General features: G+C 46.8%; 1 protein-coding gene across 1 annotated transcript; it reads left to right on the top strand.

Annotated features, from left to right (window-relative positions):
- On the top strand, positions 1 to 13,466 carry Ambp (alpha-1-microglobulin/bikunin precursor). Its single transcript, XM_010639421.2, has 10 exons — positions 1 to 272; positions 1,218 to 1,360; positions 2,181 to 2,257; positions 2,868 to 2,984; positions 3,456 to 3,557; positions 4,254 to 4,300; positions 10,733 to 10,814; positions 11,887 to 12,054; positions 12,349 to 12,522; positions 13,109 to 13,466. Exons 1-10 carry the CDS (start codon positions 156 to 158, stop codon positions 13,138 to 13,140), a joined length of 1,059 nt encoding a protein of 352 aa, XP_010637723.1. The 5' UTR covers positions 1 to 155; the 3' UTR covers positions 13,141 to 13,466.
- The last annotated feature ends 1,178 nt before the right edge of the window (positions 13,467 to 14,644 follow it).

Raw genomic sequence — 14,644 nt, 5'->3', positions numbered from 1 at the left:
CACGGCCCTGATTGGTCCTGGCTGAGCAGAGCAAACACCAAGGTTACCTGCAAGCCTCGGGCCCCATTCCTAGCCTCAGTTCACAGTTGCCCCTGCCAGGGAGGTGGTGGTGCCTGTGTCCCAGTCCGAGTGCTGAGACAGAAGAACTGAGAGACATGCAGGGTGTTGGGGCCCTGCTCCTGCTGCTGGCCGCCTGCCTGGCCGTGAGTGCGAATCCTACGCCGGCACCACCAGATGACATCCAAGTTCAGGAGAACTTTGATGAGTCCCGGGTAAGGCCGGCCTCCCTGTGCATGGCTGTGGGGCTGGAAGGTCCAAGTACCTGGGGCCTGTCTCGGGCTCTCAGTCCCTGAGTTCATCAGGAACCTCATGGCTTAGCCTGAAAGGATCCCAGGGTTCTCCCAAGCTACAGCACTGCCTGCCGCTGGTTCTGTGGGATTCTCCTCTGACACTCTGAGACAAGCATCCTCCTGCGCTGAGTGTCCTCATGGGCTCCAGGGAAACCTGTCCTATGACGGGAATTCAGTGCAGAGAAGGCTTCGTCCTCTGCCACCACCTCTCAGCCCTCTCGTGGCCCAGTGTTTCCTGACCCGCGAGGGCCACCCGTTCCAGCCCTGCCAGCAGCATCTTTCCATTAGCCCGTCCTGGTCTCCAGCCTCACAGGGACAGAACTCGGATGGCACGGGGCAGTCATGTGTCCACGGGAAGGGGAGAAGCAGGACAGAGGCTGATGGAGGGCCAGAGGGATCAAAAGCCATGGGTCAAGGGAGTGTCCTAGCCTTTGGCAGGACCCAGTACTGTGTGTGTGCATGTGAACATGTGTGTGTCACGGGCCTCCTGAGGCTTCCTGCAGCCCTACCCATGCCCTGCATGGTAGCGACCTTGAGCAGGACCTTGCCCACACACAGCTCAGCCTCCACCTCTGTGTGAGACTCTTGGACCCTACGCAATGTGGCAATAGCACATTTGCTTTACCTCAGGGACAAGGGAGGGTGTGGGCAGAGGGAATGCGGGAGCAGGGCCTTCTGGGAGTCAGGTGGTAAAGGGCCTGGGGCTCCTTGGCCTGTTACGGATGATGTGGGGGCTCCTCCAGCTATGAAGAGGAGGAGGCCACAGCTCTGTTCTGCAGGTCATTGAGAGAAGGGGGTAGGGGTGTCAGCCAAGTCTTCTTCAAGGTCCAAAGCCAATCCAGACCTAGTGCTGGTGCTGCCTCCTAGATCTATGGGAAATGGTTCAGCCTGGCTATGGGCTCCACATGCCCGTGGCTGAAGAGGATCAGAGACAAGCTGAGTGTGAGCACAATGGTTCTGGACAAGGGGGCCACGGAGGCACAGATCAGCAAGACCCACACCCACTGGCGGTGAGTAGCGGCAGCAAGAGGGGCCAGGACCCCAGCACCCGCCTTGTCCTGGAGGGAGACAGGACCTGGCATCTGAAACCCAGGTCCCTCCTCCCCTGTCCCAGGAAGGTGCCCTTTCCTGTCTACACTGTGTCCTGCCTACACTGCAAGCACCACATCCCTAACAGTGTCTGTTTTACGACCTACTCCTGTTCTGTTCCAGCTTATGTAAAATGGGGGTCTCTGGGATGGTGCCAGCATGTAACAGGAGGTTTGGAAATGTTATTTCCATTTTTTTAAAAAAGGAAATTAAACTCAGCCATAAAGAATGAGAAACTAGATTCATTCATAGGAAAATGGATGACTATTAAGGTCATACTCTTAAGTGAAATAAATAAGACACACATGTGCAAATACCAAATCGTTTCTCTGGTGTGAAAAAATAAAAGTGTCAATAAGATCCAAATTGCATAACTGATTATGTGAAATAGGAAGAAAAGAGCTAAAGGCATAGGGGAAGAGGGAAGGGTAGGGGAAAGGAAATAAGGGAGAAGAAAAAATATGAGAAAAGGAAAAAATGGAAACAAAGTCTTTGTAAATAGGGGAGGTTGAAGGGGGTGAAGGGAGGACAGGGTTATGTTGAAAAAATGAGAACCAAGACCTGTCATGTAAAGGTACAGAATCCCAATGATGAATGTAACTGACTTGTATACCTAGAAAATACCAATAAACTCAATAAAAAAAAAAGAAAAAGGAAACTAAAAAGAATCCTGCAATAGGGTTAGGTGTCAAGATCACGGTTTCTACCACAAGTTACTTCTTTCTGGTTTGTTCATTCCAGGAGAGGGGTGTGCCAGGAGACCTCGGGAGTTTACGAGAAAACAGACACAGCTGGGAAGTTCCTCTACCACAAGTCCAGTATGTGAGGAAGGAGGCTCGCTCCCCTCTCCTGTGCCCAGAAGCACCTCCACATCCTCAGTTCACATGCTGTCTGTCCCTATTATCTCTATAACAGGCTAAAGCACTTTGTGTACATCCTCTCTTATCACTGCTTCTAACCTCTTGGATTCTCTGGCATGTCCAAACTCTAGGATGGATCTGACTCTCCTAATTTCTTCCCCCGCTTCTACTTCTTCTCCTTCCTCTCCTTCCTCTCCTTCCTCTCCTTCTCTTCCTCCTCGTCCTCCTCCTTCTTCAACCTCCTCCTCCTCCTCCTCCTCCTCCTCCTCTTCCTCCTCTTTCCTCCTCTCTTTCCCGTTCCTTGGTCTCATCCAGAACAGGGTGCTGTGCTGAATGCTGAGGACAACATCAAGGAAGGACAGGAGGGAGGACTTAGAGAGGACTCATGAAAGTGGCAGTGGGTGAATTAATGATGGTTACAGGGCAGACCCGGTGAGCTGACAGATACTCAGCAGGGACCGGTGACTAAATGGACAGGTGGCTGAAGACATGACGTGCGAGAGACTGGGTGATGGGTCTCACCCAGGGGATCCTTCTGACAACAACCCTTGCCTTCGTCTCTCTGCAGAATGGAACGCAACCATGGAGGCGTATGTGGTCCACACCAACTATGATGAGTATGCCATTATTCTAACTAAGAAGTTCAGCCACCACCATGGACCCACCATTACTGCCAAACTCTATGGTAAAGCCCAATAACAAGATAAGCAGATGGGAACTGTGGCTGGGAGGGGACCGTTGATTTTTGGATGGTGGGGTGGGGAAGAGCAGGGAGTTCTGCCTTTTTTCTTTCTCCAGTTAGGGGAAGAGGCAAACGTTTGCATTCCCTGGAGGGGGGCAGGGTAGGGCTTACTCTCCCTCCTGCGGTAAATCCTCTTCATTTAATCTCTAAAATCAATTCCAGAGCCTCTAGCCCTTGAACGAGCCAATGGAAAGAGGTCTGTGTGGGGACCCAGGGAGCTCCTGTGTGGGAGCCATGGAGGAGCCTCTTCCCATAAATTGGGGAACCCATCTTCCCATAAACCTGTTGGGGAGACTGAACAGGGCAATAGTTTTCAAACTCTGCCCAAACAAAAATCTCCAGGCTAAATTGTCTTGGCCTGGCCAGGCCAGGTGCCTGATGGATTTAGGTATCTCCTCTACCTCCTACTTCTAGGGCGAGAGCCACAGCTGAGGGATAACCTCCTGCAGGAGTTCAGGGAGATGGCCCTGGGTGTGGGCATCCCTGAGGACTCCATCTTCACAATGGCCAACAGAGGTAAATGGCACCTCCAACCCACCTTGGATGTCTATCCCCTCCTCCTCCTTCATGGCCCCCAGGGACCACTCAGTCCCTGTGTCTTTCCTATGGGGTAAACAGGGACTACAGTCTGTTTACTCTTTATAGAGAATCAGAGAGCCATTGGATTGGCTGCAAGCCTCACAGCACATCCCTGGCAAAGCTGAGACTAGAGCCAACTCTATGTGCCTTTGATGGCCACTTGTCTCATGAGGCCACATCCAGAATCCATAGGACCCTCTTAGGAGACCCTATAGTACTGGAATTGGAGCATGGGCTCTGGATTCTAATTTATGTGGCTTCTGGCTAGTCAAGCTCAACTTCTCAGAACTTCATTTTCCCCATCTGTAAGATGGGACAATAACGGTTCCCTCATCTACTGCTGTGAGGAATCAATGAGATAAAGCCACTAAGCATGCCAGCACTGTGCCCAGTGAGTGCTCCATAAACATTACCTGTTGCTCACAGTGATGTTGAGACGCACGTGGAGAGGGGTGGGTGGGCAGGTGGTGATGACAGCGCAGCCACCAGCCTGCCATTTTTCCAGTGCCTGACCCTGAAGGAGCAAAATGGGCACTCACAAGGTGGACAGCACTTGGCGTCATAAACAAAATCCAGGTCTCGGTTACACCCAAGCCTGGTCCTCTTGTTCACTCCTGTCTCTGTCTGACCTAGGGGAATGTGTCCCTGGGGAGCAGGCACCACAGTCCACCCCAGCCCCGGTGAGTACCTCTTCCCCCGCCCCTCCCACTGGCCCTGTCTCAGTTCTCTACACACTTGGCTGCTTCTGGCCTTGCTCAGGCCCTGCCGTGGTAGAGGAGGATCACACTACACTTCCATGGTGTAGGAAGGACGTGAGTTCTGAGGTCAGACCCAGCAGGGCTCAATCTTGCTTCTGCCACAGGGCTGGCTGCTGCCCTATCTGGACCTCAATTTTCTCATCTGTGAAATGGAAGAATAATTGTGTTTACTTTCTGGGCTTGTACCAGAATTCAATAGCATGTTGGAAAGGCTCTTAACATGGTGCTTAAAAGTTCCTCAAAGAAATAAAACACAGGGCCAGGGATTTGGCTCAGTAGTTTTGCCACCTACCTCAAAAGCACAGAGGTCAATTCCTGGTACCAAAAGAGAAGTAAAACACAAATATGAAATGCAATATTTAGTAATGAATAATGGTACTCAATACGTGAAAATAGAATTAATTGATTTCTCTTAAAATCTGAGAACAACTTCTCAAACCAACTCCTCTCCACAGCATAGGAGTTTACTCCTACCTTCTATTTTTCTTCCCTTTGCCATACTGATTAAGTTTTCTTCATTCTTCTTTTCTTTTTTTTTTTTTTTTTTTTTTTTTTTTGTTATTTTGAGACAGGGTCTCACTATGTAGTTGAGACTGACCTGGAACTCACTTTGTAGCCCAGGCTGGTCTCGAACTCACAGCTATCCTCCTGCCTCAGCCTCCCAAGTGCTGGGATTACAGGTGTGCACCACCACGCCCGGCTTCTTAAATTTTCTTCATTCTTGAGTGAAGTTTTTTGGGTTTACTTATTTATTTTGGTACCAGGGATTAAACTCAGGACTTTGCGCTTGCAAGGCAGGCAGGAGAGCCACTGAGCTAAATCCCCAGCCCAAGTTTTCTTCATTCTTGTTACTTTAATTATCTGGAAATTATGTATCTTGATTTGTTCTACTGATTTGTGTCTGTGTATGCATGTTTCCATGTGAACGTACAATGTATATATGTATAGATGTGCACGTGTATAGTATATACATTTATTGATAAACATATCCTTAAACATTGAAAGAATAAGAAAAGCATGTCATTCCAACATAGAATCAACACTGTTAACGTATTACCTATTTACTTCTATATTTTTTAAAGAAAAAATACTCTTGATCTGATAAAACTTATATATGCTCATTATAAAGAATTAAACCAATGCAAAAAATATCAAGATGAATAAAAATATTTTTAAAACCCCCAAACTACCATTATTCACATAATTTTAGTAATCTTAACTGGACAAAGGGAGGCAGAGACGGATGGATGTACTCAGTCCGTTATTAAACAAGCTTATGTTACAGGTGCTTTCTTTCATTCTCAAAGCATTAATTGTCATTTTACTTAAATTTCAAAACAAACCAAAGCGAACTTCTTGAACCTCAAATAACTACTCCCTCATCCTAGGAGACGCAGGGCCTAGAGGAGAGTGAAGGTTAGGAAAAGACATTTAAGAGGCTAACGTTGCTATCTTTAACCTTAAACAATGTTTATTGACTCTGTGATTTGAAAGATGACATTAGAGCTCTTAAACTTTGGCCCATTTCCCCTTGGCTTTTTCTTTTGTGTGGTCCAGGTTGACAACACTCCCATTCCATTCTGTCCCCATAGTGCCTACCATCACTTAGACCACAGAACAACCACTCTGTGTGGTTCTGCAGAGCCGGCTCGCCTGGTTCTGTGTGTCAGCTCTATTTCAACCCAGTGACCATAACCAGATTCTCCATTTCTGACTCATGTGTTCCTATTAATGCCACTTCTTTGCCAAGTAGCATTTTTGAGGTGGTTCCTGGGTGTTTTAACCCAACAACCTCGAATGTTTGAGAACGACTGCACACTTCCTGCATACTCTGATGCCATTTTGATTGGGCGCAGTATCTGCGGTCATATTTCCTGTCTCCTGGAGCTTTGTGTGTGTCACTCCATCTTCCAAGCACTGCTGACCGCTGTGAAATGGGTTGGGACCTCTGAGATTCGGATGTCCTCTCCTTGCAGTCAGTTTGTTTCTTCTGCTCTGATACCTGGGAAAACTTTGTCACCGAAGCCAAGGTCGTGTCTTGGCATTCATGATTCTGTGTAAACTTTCCTGGAACACAGTGCACTCTTTTCCTATATAGATGTCCAAATACAGACTCCAAATGCATTTCGTATGTATTTCAGGGGAATTTCCTGAAATTCAGTGTGATTAAATTCACCTTCTGTTCCTTTATTGCATTTTGCTCACGGGGATTCTCTCTTAGGGTGCATTTACCTTTCACATCTACTAGTTTCTCTCTAGTTGATTTCAGCTCTTTATCTTTCTCCCTCACATTTGTTGGGATTATCACTACCTTTGCATCTGTAGCCATTTTTAGTCATTCTGCTTTGTGGACATGTCACTGCATGCTGTTCCTTACTATTTCTATCTGTAGTTTATTTGCTAGATCCAAATTTGTATTGTTTTAGTTCTTGATCTGTTTAGACCTGGGTTCACTTTCCATCTTATTCTGTTGCTTTGGCATTCCATCGTTGAGTCCTGTCTGAGTCACGCTCTCAGCACTGGGCCACAATACCTGCCGCCCACAATTCAAAGGAGAGGCTTATTTAGCTTATGTTTTCAGTCCATGGTTGGCTGGCTCCAAGGCAGGCAGGGCATGGTAGAAGATTCTGGTGGAGGTAAGCCTCACGGTGGCCAGGAAGCAGAGAGTGAAGGGAGGAGCAGGGAAGGAGACACAGCCTTCCAGGTCATGCCCAGTGATCACCTCTTCAGACCAGACTCCACCTCCAAACAACACTTACCTCTTCAGTGGATTAATCGACTGACCTGCACAACAACCCCCGTGACACAATCACCTTCCAAAAGCCCAACCCCTGAGCACATGAGTCTTTTGGGAGACGTTCTAGATCTAAACCATAACAAGCCCTGTTTTAATAAATGCAAGTTCTGATCAAATGATTCTATAACATGGAGCCATTGGGAATTGCCTTCCATTCTTTAATTCTGTTTTCTTCCAGTATCGTAGGTTGCATTTTCCAGGGTCAATATCTGTGAAGGGAAGGGGATGAAGGAGGGAGAAGTTAACCTGTGATGAAGTCACAATGCTCCTGCCAACCCTACAGGGACCTCTATGGCTAGGATGACCCTTCAAAGCTGTCTCAAGATGGCACAGAGGTGCAAGACCATAATACCCCCACGTGCACCAGTCTGGGAAGGCGCATAACCCTGGGTGAGGGGGCTGCCTTTAGCTGAGGCTGTCTGTGAATTGGCTGACAGCAGAAGGCTGTGTGCCAGCCGCACATCCGAGCCTCTGACAGAGCAAGTCTGTCACTGTGGGAAAATCTAGGCAGTTCATTACGGTGTTCACCACAGTCAGGCTCTTACTTTTGTTCAGGTTATTTACTTACTCATTTCTGCAGTGCTTTGGGGTAGTTTTTGTGCTGTTTTGCTTTATCTTGCTCCTGCTTAGTCAGCTTTATGCAGAATTTTTTTCTGATAAGGTGGGGTGGAGGCGTCCCTTACATTTCTGCCAGCTTCCCAGAAAGAATCTGAGCCTAATTCCCTCACATCCTAATTTAGTGTAAGCCCTCGGTATTCTGTGTTCATCCGCTCTTCTGAAGAACAGTGGTGGGGAGAAGTGAAGCTCTCTCCCGAGGGGCACCATCTTTGTCCTCGCATATTATGTGTTCGTTTTCCAGGGCTGCCCCCATAAGATGCCACAAACTGCAGGTCTAAACAACAGAAATTTATTGTCTTACAGTTCCAGAGGCTTCCAGAAGTTCAAGATCAAGATACAATTCTTCTGGTTCTTTCTGAGGGGCCCAAAGGAAAATCGGTGCCCTCTTCTCCCTCAGCTTTGGGCAGTTTGCCAGCCATCTTTGGCATTCCTTTGGTGGTGTCTGCATTCGTTGGCCTGTAGCTGCATCACCACAACTGATGTATGGTCTCCCCGTGTAGCTCTATGTCCAAATTTCCCATTTTTACATATACACTACTTAGTCAAAGACCCATCTTAATGACCTCATCTTAATTATATTGGTAACAACCTTATTTCCAAATAAGGTCATATTCAGAGTTAATTCCAATATATGAATTTTGAAAGTGACACAACTCAATTCTATAGAATTCTTCCTCTTCTATATTTTGAAGGACTGCTAAACGTTCTACATAAGGCTCATTCCACCTGCTGGTATGATGTACATTTATCCCATGATTGGGTAGACCCAGAATCTTCACGTCCTTTTTTGCCCTTTTATTTCCAGAGACTATTTCACTACTCCTCTGTCAGTAAAGGAAAATGATGAGTTTCAGTTTCCTTTATCTCCAGATTTGGAAGCATTGGGAAGAATTAAGAGTTTGACACCACATCAGCTTTGGAAGTTGGGGGACACAACTAAGAACTGTCCCTTGCAGAACCACTCTACTCCATTCTAGAATGTTCTGTTTATTTCCTCAGTTGCTAGTTAGAAATGTTTCAGCTTTAAATATTGTCCCCTTTCCTTGTTTGAGTGACATTAATGGAAACTCGGGGGAAGGGACTGTGTTGTTAGAATAATTGTTTGCTAAATATTAGGTATTGGGGAGAGAACTTGTGAGGAGAGTTTCTGTCTACCATCTTAGTTCAGATGCTAGCTTAATCTTTATTTCTCTATCAATGTCAGGAATGAAACCGTAACTAAAGACATTCTCTGCTAAAGACAGAAATACAACATTTCTCTTTCTCCTTGTTCTTACTTTCTGTTTCTATCATTTTGTTTCCCACATCTCTGTTTTTATGGATATTCTTGAAGATTGATATTTACATCTTTCCAATTTTCAAAAAAAAAGAATTAAAATATATTTACATTAAATCACATAACTGTTTTAGCAAGTATTTATTTTAACTACATTTTCTTGGCCTTATAGCTTACCATAACTTCTTTGCTGTCATATCTTTAATTTCTAGCATTTAGATTCCCTTCTTAATTGATGGGAGTATTTCTGTAAGTAATGTTTTCAGAAAAGAGGCATGGGAGGCAGGCTTTTACATCCTTGTCTATCTGAGAAAGTTTTCCTGTGGTTATATTACGTGGTCAAGAGTGTGAATGAGTGAAAAATTCTTAGGTTAAAATATTTTCTGCCTTATCACAATCAGACACTGCTCTTGGGATTTTGTGATTAAATTCTGTCATTTACTCTGATGGCCACCAGGCTTTGCCCTTTATCCCTGGAAATGTCTGACAAAGAGCTCTTCATTAATTTTCCCTTATTTTCTTTTCCCTTATAATTGAGCAACTCAGACCTTTCTTCAACTCAGAAATGTTTTCTTCTATTACTTCTATAGTGCTTGTCTCTCCTGGAGTTCCAATCAAGTGGATTTATTTTCTGTAGTATCTAAATTGCTGCTTATTATCTCTATTGTGTAGTTAAACTCAGTTTCTTTTCCATCTCCAGTAGTTTTCTAATTTCACATATTAATTTCCATCACGCCTGGATCCTGTTATATTTATGTGCATCATTTTAAATTTCACCTATACCCTAAGTTTTCTTCTGTTTCCTACTGTTATCTTGTGTGAGACTATTTCTCAAGTTTAATCCAATTTTTTTCTGAGAAGTTGCACCATTTAACATATCCTATGACTTTTCTCCATTCCTTCATCTTCACCAAAGAAGGCCTACATGCCACCAGCTTGAGAGGATTCTGGTAGAAATTGGGAGTCTTGAACATTTTCAGTTGCTTCTGAGAAGCAGAAGAGAAAGTTTAAGTTTACTGTAGTTCTATCTTTTCAAGTTCCAGGTCTCATCTGTGGATAGGAAGGCTGTCTGGTGGCCAGCATCTCTGTTCATCCTTTCTTTAATTGTTCTGAGATTCTACCTTAGGGAATTTTATACCTAGAAACCTTCTTAGCAGCTTTGGAGCCTGCCCCTCTGTGCAGGCCTCACCACCACAGCCAGAAATATTAGGGTCAGTATTGGGGTCCCTTAAAACTCTCAAAATGGTGTTTTCCTTTGCAAGAAGCTAATGATGCAAATTAGTCACATCCACAGCCCACTGTGTAAAAAATACCTTCCCATTTCAAGACTGGGAATGCTTCTTTTCCCTGGTTTCTAACTCTTGGATAGATTCTTTTCCATTATTACATTCCTTTAGGCATTTCAGCTGGAAGTTGGATATGGAGTTATTATTATACTTCATGGTTTTTATTTTCATTTCAGGTTAGAAATCTAACCTGCAATCCCTGTTCTGGAATTCACGATGATGCTCATGTAAAAATAGTCCATTCACTTGTCTAGAAGCTGCCCTCGATCTTTACCCCAATTTTCAGAGCACATGGCTACTATTCACGTGTTCCAGAGGTATAGGGAGCAATGGTAGCAAGGACTCTGTGCTAGCTTATTGTTTCTTCTTTTCTGCAGAGGGCCCGGCGGGCTGTGCTACCCAAAGAAGATGAAGGATCAGGGGCTGGACAACCAGTAACTGATTTCATCAAGAAAGAAGGTAATGAGAATCTGCCATTTCACCTAGTTCTGCCATGTCCTAGGGAAGAACTCAACCCGGTTGCCTCATCACTATGAAATCTCTGGGTTTTTGCTAGAGTTAAGAATCAGGTCAAGAAAAGACAGATAATGGCCTCTGCACCATGTCAGAGTTGCAGGGGGAGAGAGGAGCATAAGGCATGGTCCTGAGCTTATGAACTCTCAGCTCTGTGATGAAAATAAAGTTCTTGCCCTGTCTATATAACTGTGTGGTCTCCAAGCCTTGGTTTTCCATCTATATAGTGGGATAATAGCCTGCTGGGCTGACCTTACGGGCTCTTCTAGGAGTAAGGGGGGGAAAGAGTGTGAGGCTGCTTTGTGTAGCTAACAATGTTAAATGCCTCACTCACCAACTCACTCAGCCAAAACCAAACCTGCTCAGCTCCAGTCATGTGCCAGCTGTTACCCGTCACAGAGACAAGTCATCCCTGTCTTCTTGGACCTTCTGGTCTAATGAGGAAGCGTCCAAGGAAGCAAGTGAATCCAAGTGAGGGTCAACAAGGGGCTGGAGGAGCTCAGAGGATGTAGGGTGAGGAGATCAAAGAGACCTCCTGGACCAAAGGGAATTCATACTATGCTCAGGCATCCAGTTTGGGTTTTATGCTGGAAGGCATTCCAGGGACAGGGGACAATGGGACAAAAGCATGGAGGCAGCATCTCAGTGAAGAGGTCAGGCTGGCTGGTATGGGGCTGGGGAATGTATCATCGGCTACTGTTATTACAGATTACCTGGGAAGATAAAACCAACACAGGATGTGGTAGGTCTGTGGGTTACGGGTAAGTTCCCATGTTACAAAGTAGAATGAGCATTGGTTACAGAGTCCAACAGACATGTTTTGGGTCTTAGCAGTGTGACCCTGGCCACATCACTTCACTTCTCTGAGAGTCAGTTTCTGTATCTACAGGATGAATTGGTAATCTTTCCTCTACGTGTGGAGGTGAAAACTAAAGGGGTTGATGCATGTTAAGTGCCCAGCCTGCTAAGAGGTATGTAGTAAGCACCCAGTAAGTGCTACTCTTTTGCCTTTTCCCAGATTCCTGTCAGCTGGGACACTCGGCAGGTCCCTGTCTGGGGTTGTTCAAGAGATATTTCTACAATGGCTCCTCCATGGCCTGTGAGATCTTCCAATATGGTGGCTGTCTGGGCAATGGCAACAACTTCATCTCAGAAAAGGAGTGTCTGCAGACCTGCCGAACTGTGGGTGAGTGCAGTCACTGCCTCAGTACACTCTGCACGCTCACAAGCCTGATCTCCCAACAGACCATCTACCAACGACACTGTTAAGAGAGCATGTCCCCGGGTAGAATTCCAGGGCAAATTTCTTGATGTCAGAAGATACAGACTTGGATATGGGGACTTGAGGCCAGGCACTTCCCTTCTGTGGATCTCAGTCTCCCAATCTATGAACGAGGGACCTCATGCTCTAGATGAGCAGGGTCCCCTGACTCATTAATCACAAGCATCACCCATGCTCTGTGCCTTTCTCTGTTCACAGCGGCTTGCAATCTCCCCATCGTCCATGGCCCCTGCCAAGGCTCGACCCAGCTCTGGGCATTTGACGCCATCCAGGGGAAGTGCATCCTCTTCACCTATGGGGGCTGCCAAGGCAATGGCAACAAATTCTACTCAGAGAAGGAGTGCAAGGAGTACTGCGGTGTCCCTGGAGAAGGTAGGAGGCCCTGGGGGGCATGGACTGGGCTATGGGCCTGCCAAGACCAGGTACGAGAGCCTGGGTAGTGGGCAGGGTCTGGAGACCTCAGTTCTAGACTGTGTGCCTGGTAAGCAGCCCATCTACTCACTGGGTCTCAGCTTCCAATTTGAAATGGTCCAAGCCCAGACCCTTCTCCCAGCTGGAACTGGGCACCTGAGATGCCAGCTGAGCACCAGCAGAGGGTATACAGAGCAGGCCAAAGAGCTGGGCAGAACGGGGTGCCCACTCTGGTCTTGCCACCTCCAGGCTGGCCACATGGGACAATGTGTGATGTCCACCTTCAAGCACCTCTTATGTAAAATGGGAGAAAGCACCATGGGCACAGAGTTAGTACTCAGGCAATAGCAGCTCTACCAGTAGTGACAATAAGGGAACAACAGCCATTTAAGATTTCTGCATCTTGATTCACCCTTTGAAAATGGTACCTATTTTGTGGACCGCCTTTTGGCAAGAAGTCATTCAGCAAGTGGCCTTCTCCAGAAGGCCCCCCATCTCCTGAATGTCCCCACCCATGGGTGTTCCCTGAACCTCTCTGTGTCCACAGGGGATGAGGAGCTGCTGCGATTCTCCAACTGATGGCTGGAGGGTGGCCGGTGTTTGTGCCAGGGCAGACTGGGCCAAGTGACCTGGATCCAAATAAAACCAGGCTGTACATTACTGGAGTTCCTTACCATTCATTGCCATCCCGAGTGTAACAAGGTGAGGGATGGAAGGGGAAGAAGTTTGGGTGGGGGGCGGCTAGCATGAGTCCCCCAGAGGTAAAAATGCATGGTTGGAAATGTAACTGAACTACCTGCAGCACATGAAATTGGCTATGAATTGTGAAACACATCAGTTTGTTATTCCACAATAGTGTAGGGATTAATCTGCTTTGTTTCAATAAAGCAAGAAAAGAAAGAAAAGGAAGCTCTGAGCATTTGTTGCTGGGAGAGGTTGGACCCAGGACATCAGCAACCCAGGATCAGAAGAAACACTGATATCCTAGTGTGCCAAGCGGCCTCAGGGCACTGCTAAGGGAGCTCAGGGAATACTCACAGTGCCTGGTCATTCTCCTGTCTCTGGCCACGCCCAGTTCCTCTCCAGGGTTTTCCTTTGGTCATGGCCCCATCCGTGTCATGTCCCCACCCTGGAGATGAAATGCCTTGGCTCTTTCTCTACCTTGTCCTGGGAAGTCCGTCTCCTGGAATCCTCACCCTGACCCCTTGCCTGCGAAGGAGACTGTTCACTGGCCTTCCACTGTGTTCAGGATGGCCAACTCGACCCAAACCAGAAGTTGGAGTCCCTGGGCTGGGCTGTCATCTTCCCATCTGGGAAAGTGTGGGTGGGCTATCCAGGGGCACACTAGGACCAATAGGGCTCTTGAGTATGCCAGGAGCCTCCAGTTCACACACTGGATTGATAAACATCTGATCTGTGAATGTCTCTGGTTAATTGAATCTACCTGGAGTCCTGCAGGGACTACTGCTGCTGCAGTGGAGGGTAGGACCCCAGTTTCGTGTGTTTGGAGGTGGAAAGCTGAAACCAGGGATGGCCCACACTCTGTGGAGTGACCAGCACCTTAGAGCCAGAGGTCAATTCAGTCAAGGGCTTGACACTTGTCAGGAAGGAAGGTCATAGTTCTTGGATGTGGATATAGAAAGCTTTGAAGCTCAGACACACAAAGACCTCCAGTGGTCTCCTGCAGAGTCCTGAGCTTGGCTGCCAATTTCCAACAGGAACTGTCCTTGGGGCAGCATCTGGTTACTGGTCATGTTCAGGTCTCCCTGGGCAGAAGTGTGTGGGATAGGAGCAAAGAAAGAAAACCAGTCCAAAAGAAGAAAAAGTTCCTCAGCCTGGGACTAACCAAGGGAGTCCCACCCCATGCCCATCCTACTGCCTTCACACATGCCTTCCACACCAGGTCCAGCTGCCCATGGTAGTTTGAAGGTGCCACTCTGAAGAAGCTACTTTGAAATGACCCAGACTGAGGGACACATGCTTAACCACAAAATGCAAGCTTCAGCCAGCTTCCATTGGGGTGGGATGTTAGGCTTTCAGGGTCTTTTTGAACAGTTTGGAGTCTTCTACTTAAAAAAATCAA

This window comes from Fukomys damarensis, unplaced genomic scaffold (assembly GCF_012274545.1).
Source record: "Fukomys damarensis isolate Sample0158 unplaced genomic scaffold, DMR_v1.0_HiC HiC_scaffold_36, whole genome shotgun sequence".
Taxonomy (NCBI): domain Eukaryota; kingdom Metazoa; phylum Chordata; class Mammalia; order Rodentia; family Bathyergidae; genus Fukomys; species Fukomys damarensis.
The sequence above is the reverse complement of the archived record's forward strand: the minus strand, read 5'-3'. Positions and strand labels throughout refer to the sequence as shown.

Bases quoted from the DNA above. Each gene is read 5' to 3' on its own strand.
- Ambp (XM_010639421.2), top strand. From the start codon at position 156: ATGCAGGGTGTTGGGGCCCTGCTCCTGCTGCTGGCCGCCTGCCTGGCC. The intron at 4,301-10,732 runs GTGAGTACCTCT...TCTTTTCTGCAG, and splicing joins CACAGTCCACCCCAGCCCCG to AGGGCCCGGCGGGCTGTGCT. The intron at 10,815-11,886 runs GTAATGAGAATC...GCCTTTTCCCAG, and splicing joins TGATTTCATCAAGAAAGAAG to ATTCCTGTCAGCTGGGACAC.